The sequence below is a fragment of the Acomys minous genome (genome assembly GCF_964271855.1).
Source record: "Acomys minous genome assembly, chromosome: 6".
Lineage (NCBI taxonomy): Eukaryota > Metazoa > Chordata > Mammalia > Rodentia > Muridae > Acomys > Acomys minous.
The window spans coordinates 37,424,326-37,438,716 of NC_140487.1; the positions used below are offsets into that span (position 1 = coordinate 37,424,326).

At 41.4% G+C, this 14,391-nt stretch overlaps 1 protein-coding gene and 1 pseudogene across 2 annotated transcripts in view; one reads left to right on the forward strand and one right to left on the reverse strand.

Annotated features, from left to right (window-relative positions):
* ORC5 (origin recognition complex subunit 5) overlaps positions 1-13,624 on the reverse strand; it is a 60,005-nt gene extending 46,381 nt beyond the window's left edge. The window contains exons 1-4 of the mRNA XM_084788069.1: positions 13,412-13,624; positions 10,477-10,569; positions 5,531-5,731; positions 1,152-1,226 (exon numbers count right to left, since the gene is read on the reverse strand). Of these exons, the coding sequence (XP_084644195.1) occupies positions 1,152-1,226; positions 5,531-5,731; positions 10,477-10,569; positions 13,412-13,483 (441 nt within the window). The 5' untranslated portion in view covers positions 13,484-13,624. The remainder of the gene's footprint in view (positions 1-1,151; positions 1,227-5,530; positions 5,732-10,476; positions 10,570-13,411) is intronic.
* Positions 9,314-10,194, forward strand: LOC311600371 (large ribosomal subunit protein eL8-like; annotated as a pseudogene). The gene has a single exon. The product of its transcript is annotated as a large ribosomal subunit protein eL8-like (transcript).
* Positions 13,625-14,391: the final 767 nt, after the last annotated feature.

Here is a 14,391-nt window from a genome sequence, read left to right on the forward strand (position 1 = left end):
TACTTACTTTATGGCCTGCTGACCTCTCTGCTATTGGTCACTCTAGGCCTTTTAGCTACAGAATCCACTCTCATGGTCACACGTACTTTGTAAAGGAGTTTCTATGTAGTCACACCTTAGGCTTCATTGTGCACCTGGAATTGCACTAACTGGCGTGACTGTTGCCTGGAAACCTTTTTCCAAATTATATTGTATTCTATAATGCTGGCGACAAAGCCCCTGGCATTAGCCCCCTAAGTCTGACCCAGGCTGATGAAGTCAATCTGCACCAGGTGTTCATTTTCATCTCCTCACACGACTTGCTTCCTTGCCTCAGTACCTGCAGGGAACCCCTCGGGAAGACTGCATTTCTCGTAAATCCAATGCCATGGTTCTGCCACTGAGCTGTACATCAGCCCCAAAGGAAAGACTTCTCAAATGCCTTTATCTTAGACACTCACTGTTTGTTTGTTTGTTTTGATAACTCTAAATTTATTTAGGCTTTAAAAGGATGGTCTATCTACAGTCTTAATAATAACGCTCATGGAAAACCAACAGACTTTTTTTTATGTATTTAGTGTGTTCACATGTGTAGACCCACTTGAGCACCATGGCATGACTGTGGAAGTCAGAGAACAAGTTGCTGGAGTTGGGTCTCTTCTTGGACCACGTAATGAACTTGGGCACCAGGCTTGATAGCAAATACTCTTAACACTGAGCCATCTTGCCAGTTCAAATGCCAGTTCAAAAGGCATTTATAACATTAAACAAACAAACAAACAAGATCAATGATTTTTAAATTAGTAATACTTTCAACTGTTCAACTTAAAATACTTCCAGTATACAACAAGTTTCATCATAATTTAAATTTCTTTTGACTTAGATACTTACTGTAAAAAACAGAAAATGTTTTTATTAAGTTACTCTGAAATGAAATGCAATTGAGAATCAAGTGTCTTTTCAGAAATGTTAAGCTAGTAGTCCTTTTCCCAGCAGAGATTACAGTAACGCGTACATTTCCTCAAACTGTTCCTATGATTAAACTAAAACCAAAGCGAAAGGCCTAATTACGGCCACGGCTGCAGAGAAGAGTGACAGCACAACCTACTGCACAGGGAACAGAGCGTCTGCTCCATGATGAGGGAAACCACTCTCACATACTTATTCCTTACCAGTTCCTGCAGCCTGAGGAACCCAGGCAGAAGATTTGCTTCCATATCCCTTAGATATTCTGCTTTATCTAGAACCTGTAAGAAGAGATGCCTATGTCAAAATCAATTCATAACGTATTTTATAAAGCATGACACACTGTAAGGTTTTTTTAAACTTTCCACACTATAAAGAAAAATATTTAAGTAAATTTATTTATTTGCAAAAATATATTTCAAACACATTTAGCTAAAAACCAGACTACTAATAGCATATTTTATTCCAAATATTCAAAGACAACACAAAAATGTCTCATTAGTATCATAATGAGTCAAGATTCATGAATGTGTAAGTTCATATAGGAACAAAGGAAAAATACTTGATTCCCTAAATAACAATTTTTCTGAGTTTGTGCCCTTTTTAAAAAAATAATATTACTACAGACCTAATGCTTAAAATACTTAAAATTTGTTTTCTCAGGTTCTTGAAAGTCAAGAACCTTAAGACAGTTTCATTGCGCATTAAGGCATAAGCAGAACAGTGGTAACTCCAGTGGTGCTGGAGAGATTCATTTCCTGCCTTTTCCAGCTTCTGCTAGCCTGGCCCAGAGACGGCTGAGGTGCTGGAAGGATGACACTTGCTGCCCACATCGTTCTAATCTTTCGGACTGAGCTCCTTCAGCTTTTCCTGTCCTGTCCATCTGTGCAGTGCACTTATGTACACTTCTGTTCCTCCTGTCCGTCTGTGCAGTGCACTTAAGTACACTTCTGTTCCTCCTGTCCGTCTGTGCAGTGCACTAATGTACACTTCTGTTCCTCCTGTCCGTCTGTGCAGTGCACTTATGTACACTTCTGTTCCTCCTGTCTGTCTGTGCAGTGCACTTATATGTACACTTCTGTTCCTCCTGTCCGTCTGTGCAGTGCACTTATGTACACTTCTGTTCCTCCTGTCCGTCTGTGCAGTGCACTTATGTACACTTCTGTTCCTCCTGTGCATCTGTGCAGTGCACTTATGTACACTTCTGTTCCTCCTGTCCGTCTGTGCAGTGCACTTATGTACACTTCTGTTCCTCCTGTCCGTCTGTGCAGTGCACTTATGTACACTTCTGTTCCTCCTGTGCATCTGTGCAGTGCACTTATGTACACTTCTGTTCCTCCTGTCCGTCTGTGCAGTGCACTTATGTACACTTCTGTTCCTCCTGTGCATCTGTGCAGTGCACTTATGTACACTTCTGTTCCTCCCGTCTGTCTGTGCAGTGCACTTATGTACACTTCTGTTCCTCCTGTGCATCTATGCAGTGCACTTATGTACACTTCTGTTCCTCCTGTCCATCTGTGCAGTGCACTTATGTACACTTCTGTTCCTCCTGTGCATCTGTGCAGTGCACTTATATGTACACTTCTGTTCCTCCTGTGCGTCTGTGCAGTGCACTTATATGTACACTTCTGTTCCTCCTGTCCATCTGTGCAGTGCACTTATGTACACTTCTGTTCCTCCTGTGCGTCTGTGCAGTGCACTTATGTACACTTCTGTTCCTCCTGTGCATCCGTGCAGTGCACTTATGTACACTTCTGTTCCTCCTGTCCATCCGTGCAGTGCACTTATGTACGCTTCTGTTCCTCCTGTGCATCTGTGCAGTGCACTTATGTACGCTTCTGTTCCTCTTATATACTGACATTCAGGATCTGAGTCTGTCTCCATGCAGATCAGCTGGGTAAATCTCCTCACCTTAAAATCCCTCACTTAACTTCAGGTGTGAAGACCATTTTTCCAAGCAAAGTATATTTTCAATGTTAGGACCTGCTATCCTCATGGGGTTATTACTTGCCTAAGTGCAGTGCAATAAATTACGTTCTCAAGGTAACCAACAAAATGGTGTTTTGTGATTTTGAACCATTTAATATGTTTCTATTCATTTAACTCATTAAGCATTTTTAAAGCTAATTCTTTGAGAACGTCATATGTATATACAATATATTTTAACCATGTACATCTCACATTTCTCAAACTCCTATTCCTGAACTGCCATCTACCCACGTCCTACTCCTAACTTCATGTCTCTTTTCCCCTGGTTCCTTTTAAATAACGCAATGAGTCCAGGGTGTGAGGTCTGATGAGCATTGGGTCACTCACTGGAAAATAACCACATTTAAAATATTTAAATATTTAATTACTATTTAGTTTAAACAAACTAAAGCTACAACTTACTGCAATAAAGATATACATTAATTTTCCACTATATATTCATATTAGGAAATTTCCCATCAATGTCCACTTAAATAACTCTCTAATCTAGAACTCAGACTAACTCAAAATAAATTAATCCACTTTAATGAAAATAACATAAAACAGAAATAGCAAACATCCACTCTTTTCATCTGATAAGGATTAACTGCTATAATTTATGATTTCATTATTCTAATTAATGATCCTTCTTCAAAAGCTATTATCAGATAACTATGATTCAAAAGGAAGACTGAGGTGAAAATACTTTTCTTAATGATTACAGTAACGTATTCTAATAGATTCTCAATTATTTGTAAGCCATTCTCACAAGCAGAAAAATTCGTAGGCAACTTTCTGTATTATATGCTAAGTAGTAAAGCCTACAGATCTATAGTTACAGCTCACTCTATAAACTTACTCTAAAAACTGTTCCACACCAAACACCAGTACACTTTTCTACCCTTAATGTTTAACCAAGTAACAAATGCTTGCTGCATACTTCCTTTGCTCTATGGGATATGAAAAATGAATATTTTCCCATGCTCACCTTGGTTTGCTCTCTTTTCTAATCTCCCTAGCCCTGCAAATTCTATTTGCTAAAGTCAGCTATATACTCTGGGGCCAATCCTCCTTAAAGTCTATCAATTACATCTCTTAATCATCCCTCTCTAAGCCAACTTTTCTGTATTTAGATATTTCAAGTTTTACAGAGATGGCCCTCTGGGTCTTACACTGGATTCTTACATAACTATTTTCCTAATACTAAAATGGAATTTGCTTTTTCATCATGTTGAAACATGTGCACTATTGTTATAAAAGCAACAGTGAGTTAAACAAGAGTCATCTTAGCAGACATCAAAATGATGGTAATTGTTAGTAGTCATTGCATTCGTTACTATACATTTGCATTAACAATTTATAAATTGATTTCGGGCTGGAGATATGGCTCAGAGGTTAAGAGCAATTGCTGCTCTTGCAGATGAACGGGGTTGGATTTCCACCATCCACATGGAAGCATTCAACCATCTGTAACTCCAGTTCCAGGGGACCCAATGCTCTCTTCTGCCCTCTGCAGGCTTCAGGCAGGCAGGCAAAATAAAATAAATAAATTTTTTAATTAAAGTAAATTGACTTCCACTTCTTGTTTGTTTGTTTTTTTAAGACAGGGTTTCTCTGTGTAGCCTTGGCTGTCCTGGACTCGCTTTGTAGACCAGGCTGGCCTCGAACTCACAGCGATCCGCCTGCTTCTGCCTCCTTGAGTGCTGGAATTAAAGGTGTGCGCCACCACGCCCAGCTGACTTCCACTTCTTACAAGAGAGAAAAGATGTGTTTTGTCCTAATTGCTTGCTAAGTCAAACTAAGGACACTGAATATTGCATAAAACAAATCTCTGAAACATACAGTGACACATCAGGGTTGTTCTCATGACCTGGTTTGTGTTTTTGTCTCACATACTTCAGACATGTTCTGAAGATGCCAGCAATGAAGGAAAACCAGTGGGAACAGACCAAAAGAGCCCCAAGAAGAAAGTGCGGGAAAAGGAAAGTCTGCAAGGCTTCTAAGACGCTGCACACTAAGCACACTTAGCACATTGCTACCATCTCAGTCGTCATGTTTGTTCTTCCTGAACACTGGCACGTTCACCTACGTTCACCTAACACACGGCATGCCACAGGACTCAGGTCCAAGACTCATCTGTGTTACAGCTAGCTGTACTAGTAACTTAACCGAGTCTCATAGCTTTACATAGTGTCCATATGTTCACCACTCCAAAATCAAATCCCCATGCTGGACCACTAAGCAAAATCAGCCTGTTCTCCTGAAGAGGCTTTTTTGTTACGTACTTGATTCCAACAAGGAGAAAAGTAACTAACATCCCTACTCACTCCTTTTGGTCAATCTCAGATCGTATCACCTCATGAAGCTGTACCAGATCACTAACATCGTACTTGCCCTCATGCCAGAGCTAGCACTTCCTATATTCCACAGTTGTCTTACATGAATAGCTGTTATAACTCCTCTACTAAGCAAAGCTCCCTTTTGATAGTAGCTCTGACACAAAAGCACCGTCCACAGAGCACTATACAAAATAAGACTCAAAATAAATATATGGAAATGTATCTACTGCACAATTAGTTTCAGATTAAAGATAATATAATCACATTAAATTACTTACAATATATACAGTCTGATCCTTGAGCTGTTCAGCACTGGTCACTTGTTTAAATAGTCGAACAAAATCATTAAATGTTTCACAGGTCACTTCTGTAGGACATCTGGCCTCTGAAGAATTAAGATGACTCAGCTTGTTTAAAATTTGTTCCAAAAGTAGCCTCAAAGTAAAGCATTCAACACAATTCACATAGGCATGCGGGAGCTGAAAACCAAAACCAAAACAGGGTAAACATACGCACGATAAGTTTGTTGGACAGCCTCTAATTCCCTCGTTGAATCTACACCCTACTGCTCTCCATGTACCCTGTGCCCCAGGAACCTCACCATGTAGATGACATCATCAGGCCCTGGCTGGAGAAGTCCACAGGAAGCGGCAGCCAGGGCCTAGCAGAGCTGTGGGGGGAAGCAGCTCACTGTCTCTTCCCTTCACACTCTACTTGGGCAGAGTCTACAGGCGGCAGGCACACCTTTTTCTAAGGCTACTGGTCTCGCTGGGCCTGGCACCCCTGATTCTGAGGTTCCCTGAGGTCTGGGGGTGATAAAAGCCATGATGAATTACTGTCCCTTTTTGACTCCCTTAAAAGTGCTGCAGCCTTTATAACCAGTCCCTTCTCTAAATTGCTTCAGTAATTTGAGTTTGTTACTTGTCCTCTAGGACCCAAAACAAACTTGTATTTCTTTTTTTAAAAATATATTTTATTAATTTATTCATATTACATCTCAATGGTTATCCAATCCCTTGTATCCTCCCATTCCTCCCTCCCTCCCATTTTCCCCTTATTCCCCTCCCCTATGACTGTGACTAAGGGGGACCTCCTCCCCCTGTATCAAGTCTCTTCTTGGTAGGCTGCTATCCTTCCTCTGAGTGCCACCAGGCCTCCCCATCCAGGGAACGTGGTCAAATATGGGGCACTAGAGTTCATGTGAAAGTCATACCCCACTCTCCAATCAACTGTGAAGAATATCCTGTCCATTGGCTAGATCTGGGTAGGGGTTCGAAGTTTATTGCACGTATTGTCCTTGGCTGGTGCCATAGTTTGAGCAGGACCCCTGGGCCCAGATCCGTCCATCATAATGTTCTTGTAGGTTTCTAGGACCCTTGGGATCCTTCTATTTCCCCATTCTCCCATGCTTCTCTCACCTAGAGTCCCAATAGGATGTCCTCCCCTCTGTCCCACTTTCCTGATAAGTGAAGACTTTCATGGGACATGCCCCTTGGGCTAGTGTCCAGATATAAGTGAGTATATACCATTTGAATCTTTCTGCTTCTGGGTTAATTCACTCATTACGAACATTTCTAGTTCAATCCATTTGTCCACAAATTTCGGGAATTCCTTGTTTTTAATAGCTGAATAGTATCCCATAGTGTAAATGTACCACAGTTTCTTTATCCATTCTTCTACTGAGGGACACTTAGGCTCCAACAGCCCAGGCCTTAAGGTCAACAATTAATAAATGAGACCTCATGAGACTGAGAAGCTTCTGTAAGGCAGGAGACACTGTCAATAGAACAAAGCGACAGCCCACACACTGGGAAAAGATCTTCACCAACCCTACATCTGACAAAGGTCTAATATCCAAAATATATAAAGAACTCAAGAAATTAAACATCACCAAACCAAATAACCCAATCGAGAAATGGGGCTCAGAACTAAACAGAGAATTCTCAACAGAGGAATATCAAAAGGCTGAGAAACATTTAAAGAAATGCTCAACCTCCTTAGTCATCAGGGAAATGCAAATCAAAATGACTCTGAGATTCCATCTTATACCTATCAGAATGGCTAAGATCAAAAATTCAAGTGATAACACATGCTGGTGAGGATGTGGAGAGAGAGGAACACTCCTTCATTGCTTGTGGAAATGCAAACTAGTAGAGCCACTTTGGAAATCTATCTGGTTCTATCTCAGAAAACTGGGAATAAGGCTTCCTCAAGACCCAGCTGTTCCACTCCTTGGAATATACCCAGAAGATGCTCCAGCACACAACAAGAACATTTGCTCAACCATGTTCATAGCAGCCTTATTCATAATAGCCAGAACACACAAACTTGTATTTCATCTCAAAGTATTATTATAAAGAAGCCAAATAACTTTTGAATGTTAAAATTCCTAGTGAGAAATCTAGTTACTAGAAACTTTATATACTAGTAGGTTACATTCATTTACTAGAGAGGTGTCTTCAATATTTGCTAACCCTTTTTACCCTAATTACCTTAGGAAGTACACTCACAATGTCTGCTAAGAATGAGTATCTTGATTACTTTTGTGTTATTCTTGACTCAAATAATACCATGTTTTCTAAGCATGTATTGAGTATCTATAACAGAAGCTGTAATAATCCTATCATATACTAATTAAGTCGTTGCAAAAACACCACAATGTTAAAAAAGCAATACATCCCTTAAATGTAAAACTTCCTTATTGGGTTTCCAGGCTTTTACTCAACATGTATCACCTGGATACTTCATACACAAGCTTGCAAATGCTGACCAGTGACCAAAGCCCTTCTACACTCAGATTCTGAAGTCAGATATGAAACCCAGGCACCTGTGCTTAAAATGCCACTTGATCTTTGGGATCAAAGACTAGGGTCTAAAACATTAACTGTGTTAGACACCGTGCTTGTGGGGACAATATTTTTTTTTAAAAAATTACATCCAGGAAGCACATACACACACACACACACACACACACACACACAGAGAGAGAGAGAGAGAGAGAGAGAGAGAGAGAGAGAGAGAGAGAGAGAGAGAGAACAGCTGAGAAGACTAAATATTATGATACAAGAAGGAAAAGTGTTAAAGCCACAAAACAGGGTATATCTTATCACAGCATTAGAAGTCAGGAAGCACCTTCAGGAAGAGAAGTAGAAAAAAAAAGGGTAAATAAGCACTTGTCAATAAAGAGGATATTATAAGGAGAGCAGGTAAGTAGAGGAAAGCCATTCCAAGGAGTGGAAGTGACAAAGACCTTAGTTTGAAATAGAACAGAAGTATGTGTAATTCAGCAGGCCGTCCTAACCATGCATCCTTGGAGCCAAGGCAGGACTGGAGACAGCAAACTGAAGCTTGTGGCCTGCACATCCGTTTCTGTGTGTGCAGTTGCTGCAGATCATAGTTGTGCCCATTCAGATAGGACATAAACAGGTACATGGTAATGTTCATAAATAGCATCTAAATTTTAATAACTACTTCTAATACTATACTGTAATGCACTTTTCATGTGTTAACATTTACTTATCATAACAATCCCAAAGGTTGACTACTTGTCCCAGTCTATAGATAGAGAAGGCATTAAGTGGTGAATCCAGAAGAGGAAAATGAGTCTACCAGACTCTACATCAGGCAATCACCTGAATATTGCCCTGAAGGGGTTAAGGAATATTTGTATGAGTAGATTACAGGATGAAGAATAGACAATGATTAGAAGACATATGGAAATACTAGGGAAAAAAATGCTATGTGAAGCTGAAATAGCAATGGCCAAGAGTAAATATAGGTAAAGCCATGACTTTACAATGGAATATATTTATTAGATTGGTTTAGTGCAAGAATGAGGATAAGAAAAGAGTATATTTTAAAAAATTCAGCCAATTATACTAATGGTGAAGATTATTCAAACAGGAACTATGGAAAGAACAAGATTAAAGTACGTGCAGTTTTATATATGGAAAAGAAAATTATCAGAATCAATATTACAAATGGAAAGTGAAAAAAGAAACATTTCATCATGTTAAAAAGCAAATTCTAGTATTTTTTAAAAGAAGCTGCTCTCTCCTCCAGCCCAGCAAGAGTTCTCTCCTCCAGCCCAGCAAGATGCCCAAGGGAAAGAAAGCCAAAGGGAAGAAGGTGGCCCCGGCCCCCGCCGTGGTGAAGAAACAGGAGGCCAAGAAGGTGGTCAACCCTCTGTTTGAAAAGCGGCCCAATAACTTCGGCATCGGGCAGGACATCCAGCCCAAAAGAGATCTCACTCGCTTCGTCAAATGGCCCCGCTACATCAGACTGCAGCCGCAGAGGGCCATCCTCTACAAGCGGCTCAAGGTACCTCCCGCCATTAACCAGTTCACCCAGGCCCTGGACCGGCAGACAGCTGCCCAGCTGCTTAAGCTCGCGCACAAGTACAGGCCAGACACAAAGCAGGAGAAGAAGATAAGGCTGCTGGCATGAGCGGAGAAGAAAGCCGCTGGGAAAGGGGACGTCCCGACTAAGAGACCACCTGTCCTTCGAGCGGGGGTCAATACAGTCACTACCTTGGTGGAGAACAAGAAGGCTCAGCTGGTGGTGATTGCCCATGACGTAGACCCCATTGAGCTGGTGGTCTTCCTGCCTGCCCTGTGTCGAAAGATGGGTGTCCCCTACTGCATCATCAAGGGAAAGGCCAGGCTGGGGCGGCTGGTCCACAGGAAGACTTGCACCACTGTTGCCTTCACACAGGTTAACTCGGAAGACAATGGTGCTCTGGCTTAGCTGGTGGAAGCTATCAGGACCAATTACAACGACAGATATGATGAGATCCGTCGCCACTGGGGAGGCAACGTCCTGGGTCCTAAATCTGTGGCTCGCATTGCCAAGCTGGAAAAGGCAAAGGCTAAAGAACTCGCCACTAAGCTGGGCTAAATGTACACTGCTAAGTTTTCTGTACATAAATATAATTACGAAATTATCTTCAAAAAAAATAAATAAAAGAAGCTATTACTTGTGTGTCCAACTATCAGGCAACGAGAGAGAAAAATTTGGCTCAACTTAAAACTTTTTAACGTCAGGGTTCAAGTTATTTAGGATTTGAAGTTTATACACACTGAAAGTATTCCAACAAAATCTGGGCAGAAATGCTTTATGTAGAGGATACTGCAGAGAAAGGTAAGCTGGAATCAATCGTCCAGATTCACCGTCTGCAGCATCTCGGGGATACAGGTCCTAGACACCAGCTCAGGGCTGTTCTCACCTCTAACGTCTTCAGCAAGGTCTGCGTCACGTAGGTCTTCCCGCTGGCAGTGTGTCCATAGATAAAAATGGATGGGAAGCTGAAATGATGTCGCTAGGAAAGAAAAGACATGGCTGTCTGTATGAAACCATAAATGAACATTTACCAACTGTAAGAAAGGTTTACTGATACAGTGTCACAATTTCAGTGTGCATACATATAAATTCTTAATATTCTGAACTTAAATTCAACTCGAAGTGTTTTCCCTAATAAAATTATCTTGTAAAATTATGTGTGGCCATTATTTGCTATATATTATATAACCATGTTTTCACTATTAAATATGTTTCCATATGCAAACTCTTGTATTCTCAGCTTTCTAAGAGACTTAAGGGAATTTTCAAGGATAATTGTCTATACTACATTTTACCTTCCTCTTTCTCAAAGAATCTACAACACATTTTAATGTGTGAGAGTAAAACAATGCAACACATGAGACATTTTTAAGATCTTATTCTTAGGAAATCTTAAAGAGTACTTCTGAATTATGCATAGTCATTTGCCTTGGCATACATAAGTGTACATATTTCATCAAACCAAACGCTGATGAATTTATACAGCAATATATGTATATGTATATATATGGATATAGGCTATAGGATACACATATAGGCTGTATATGTGTGTGTGTGTGTCTGTCTATTGGCTACAGGGTATTATTCAGTGGTAAATCACGTACTAAGAATGTGCAAAGACCAGATTTGATCCCTATAGCAAGATGAAAAAGTTAACCAAAATGCATATGCACAAGATGTTTTGTAATACATTAAGTCAGAAGCAAACTGTCAAGGTATCACTGGCCTAGCCAATAATGCCACTATGCGTTATTTATTTGATGAACATCAATATTTATGAGTTAGCCATTAAACACTGAAAATATAAGATATTGAGCAGCACAGACACCAGTTTAAGACGGGTTAGATTCTGAGGGATTTATAATCTACTGCAGAGACATAAACTTTAAGAATAATTTCAGATATCATTTTATAACCAACAAAGAAGCTTATGACAACCTTCAACAGTTTTTTTTTTTGTTTTTTTTTCTTCAAAGCTACATGAAATCTGCTTTTCTGGAATGCTATCACACTTGTCTACATCTACTATTGGGTAGTCCCAGCCCTAACAGGCTTCTATCGCTGTGATAAATAGCGTGACTGAAAGCAGCTTGGGGGAGAAGAGGATTACTGCTGCCTACAGTTATAGATCATCATGCAGGGAAGTTGGGACAGGAATTCAAGGCGAGAACTTAGAAGCAGAAACTGAAGCCGAGGCCATGGAGGAAGGCCTCGTACTGACATGCTTCTTAAGGCTTGCTCAGCTTGCTTCCATTACCGCCCAGACCGCATTCCCAGGGGTGGCACCATCCCCAGTGGGCGGGCCCTCTCACATCACCCAACCAAGGAAATGCCCTACAGACTTGCCTGCACTCTATCTGCTGGAGGCCGTTTTTTCAATCGCGGTTCTCTTCTCAGATACTTTAAGTGTGTCAAACTGACAACAAAACCAACCAGCACACCCCCCTTAACAGTAGCAGCTTTTATATTGCTACCTAGAGTTAAAATGGACTCTTACACTGTTACTTAACTTTTCCCCTTCATAAGCCTCGCCAACATCTATAACAAGACAGAATCTCGCACAATACCATACACAGAGAAGGTGCTCACCAAATACATGCTTGCTAAACATACAAACAAATCATCTAAGAAAATTGCGCTGGGACTCTCTCGGCCTCTTCTCGCCCCCCTTCCCCCCTCCGTGTGTGTGTGTGTGTGTGTGTGTGTGTGTGTGTGTGTGTGTTGTAGTTATTTGCCATAGTGAGTCTTTGTATTTTCAACATGCAAACTTTCTTGAAGAAAAATATTTTTTGCTAAATATAATTTAAAGTAAGAGCAAATGTGAAAACCTGTCCTGTGATCCACTGCTAAATCTGCAGTCCCTTTATTTGCTAATAAAGTACTCCTCTTTTTCAGGATTTTTTTGCTTGAAGTAATCTGGTTCTAGCAAGTTCAATGAAGGAATATATAGACCATAAACCAAGTATATATTTCAATAATCTAGATAAGTATAAACGAAAGCACTACAGAAAACTACACATGCAGTTAGTTGCCCTCTACCTTAATAAATAGAGGAAGGTACTTCCTCATTAATGGTTCCCCGGTGGCCTCAGACCCATGCCCAACACTCAGCTGGATTAAAGTACGTCTATAAAGTGGAAACTAAATGCTATTTGTAGTTATTCGCCTTCCAGGTACGATCCAAGTGCAATTAATTCTAATTAATGAGTGCAGTGCAAAAAGGCGAATGAGGAAAGCAATGCTACCCCTGCCTACGAAAAGGAATCTCAGTAGCTTTCATTTCAGAGCACGACCTCTCCCGCCTAAAGCATCTCATCCGCTAGGCGGGGAGAGAAACCCAGCTGAGACCTCTCTCCTGGCTGCTACAATTCTGGGAAAGCTGCAGGATTTTAAAGGCTAAAGCGCAGCGTTATCCCTAAGTGGCCTTGAAGCCAACCACCTCTCCGTGTCAGACTTAACCTGTACCTCACTTCAACGGGTGAGCTTGCATTTAGTAAACACGCTGCAAACAGACTTGCTTAACTCCCGTTCAGTGGCAAGTTGGCAGCAGCTATTTGGAGCTCACATAATCTCCAAAGTATGGTTCAAGTAAAAGGACCGCTTCCTAGCCAACGTCCTGTAGAGCAGACCAGCCCTTACTTCGCAGTCTCCTTTGAAATGGGAAGTTTCTTTGGGTAAGTGTGAGACAGGTCTACAGCACCACCATCTTAAGATAAGATGACAGCCTACCACCTCGGCAATTCACACACTACTCCCCAAAACTGCAAACAGACCAAGGACACGTTCGCCTCTGGAATTTGAAAACAGTCTGACCACAATACCTCTCCAAACAGGGACTGCAAGATGGATACTTGGGCCTCTCGACAGAGCACTATGCTCTCCAAGTGAGACATTTTGGCGGGTACCAGCCGAAACCTCGTAGCAGCCGACCGCCAGTCAGCCGGTCTCCTCTCACTGTGTAGTTCACCTTACCCAACTGCAAGCTTTGCTGCCGGAAGCCATGGCTGCGGGCGGGGCCGGCGCGGTCTAGTGACGTCACGAACCCGGGCACTTTGGGCGCCGCTCTAGTCTCTCACGGCGCTAGCTCTCGGTGGTCGGCGCCGCTCTAGTCTCTCACGGCGCCAGCTCTCCGTGGCTAAGCCCTCCAGCCGAGTGCTTCCTGTCCTAGACTAGGGGCGGCGAGGCGTTCTTGGGGTGTCTCACCGCCCACCTTCAGTAGTTTCAGTTCCCTCCAGGAAGCTGCACATGTCAAAGTACCGAGGAACAAGCATTCTTTTTTTAAAAAACGAGACTTTAAACTCTGGCGAGAAGGTGGGCAGTGGGAACTTACTCAGCGCCAAAGGGAACTCTGTGAGACTGAGTAAGCTTAGAGTAATGTTTTCTTTGACTTTGCAAGCTAGATGTGGAAGTGAGACCAATAGGAGTAAAAATAACGCTGTCCTTACACGTGTATTTACTTGTAGGACACCTAGAAGCAAGATGTTTAAAAAGCCTTGAAATTAAAGAATGTATATAAATAAGAAAATTCGTGTTAAAAGAGGGCTTTGGGGTCCTGAAAAATTTGGTCTAGGGGACGTTCACTAAACTGTTTCAGAACGTGAAGACGTTGGGAGAATCTTTGTACGATTTATTTAAACTTCCTTATATACAAAACAAGGACGATGGTAGATTTTTTTGCAAGCAATAAAAGACGAAGCACGTTGGAGCTTGAGAGATTTCTTAGAGGTTGAGAACACTAATTACTTTTCCAAAAGTTCATTTCTCAGTAACCACGTGGTGGCTTACAACCATCTATAATGAG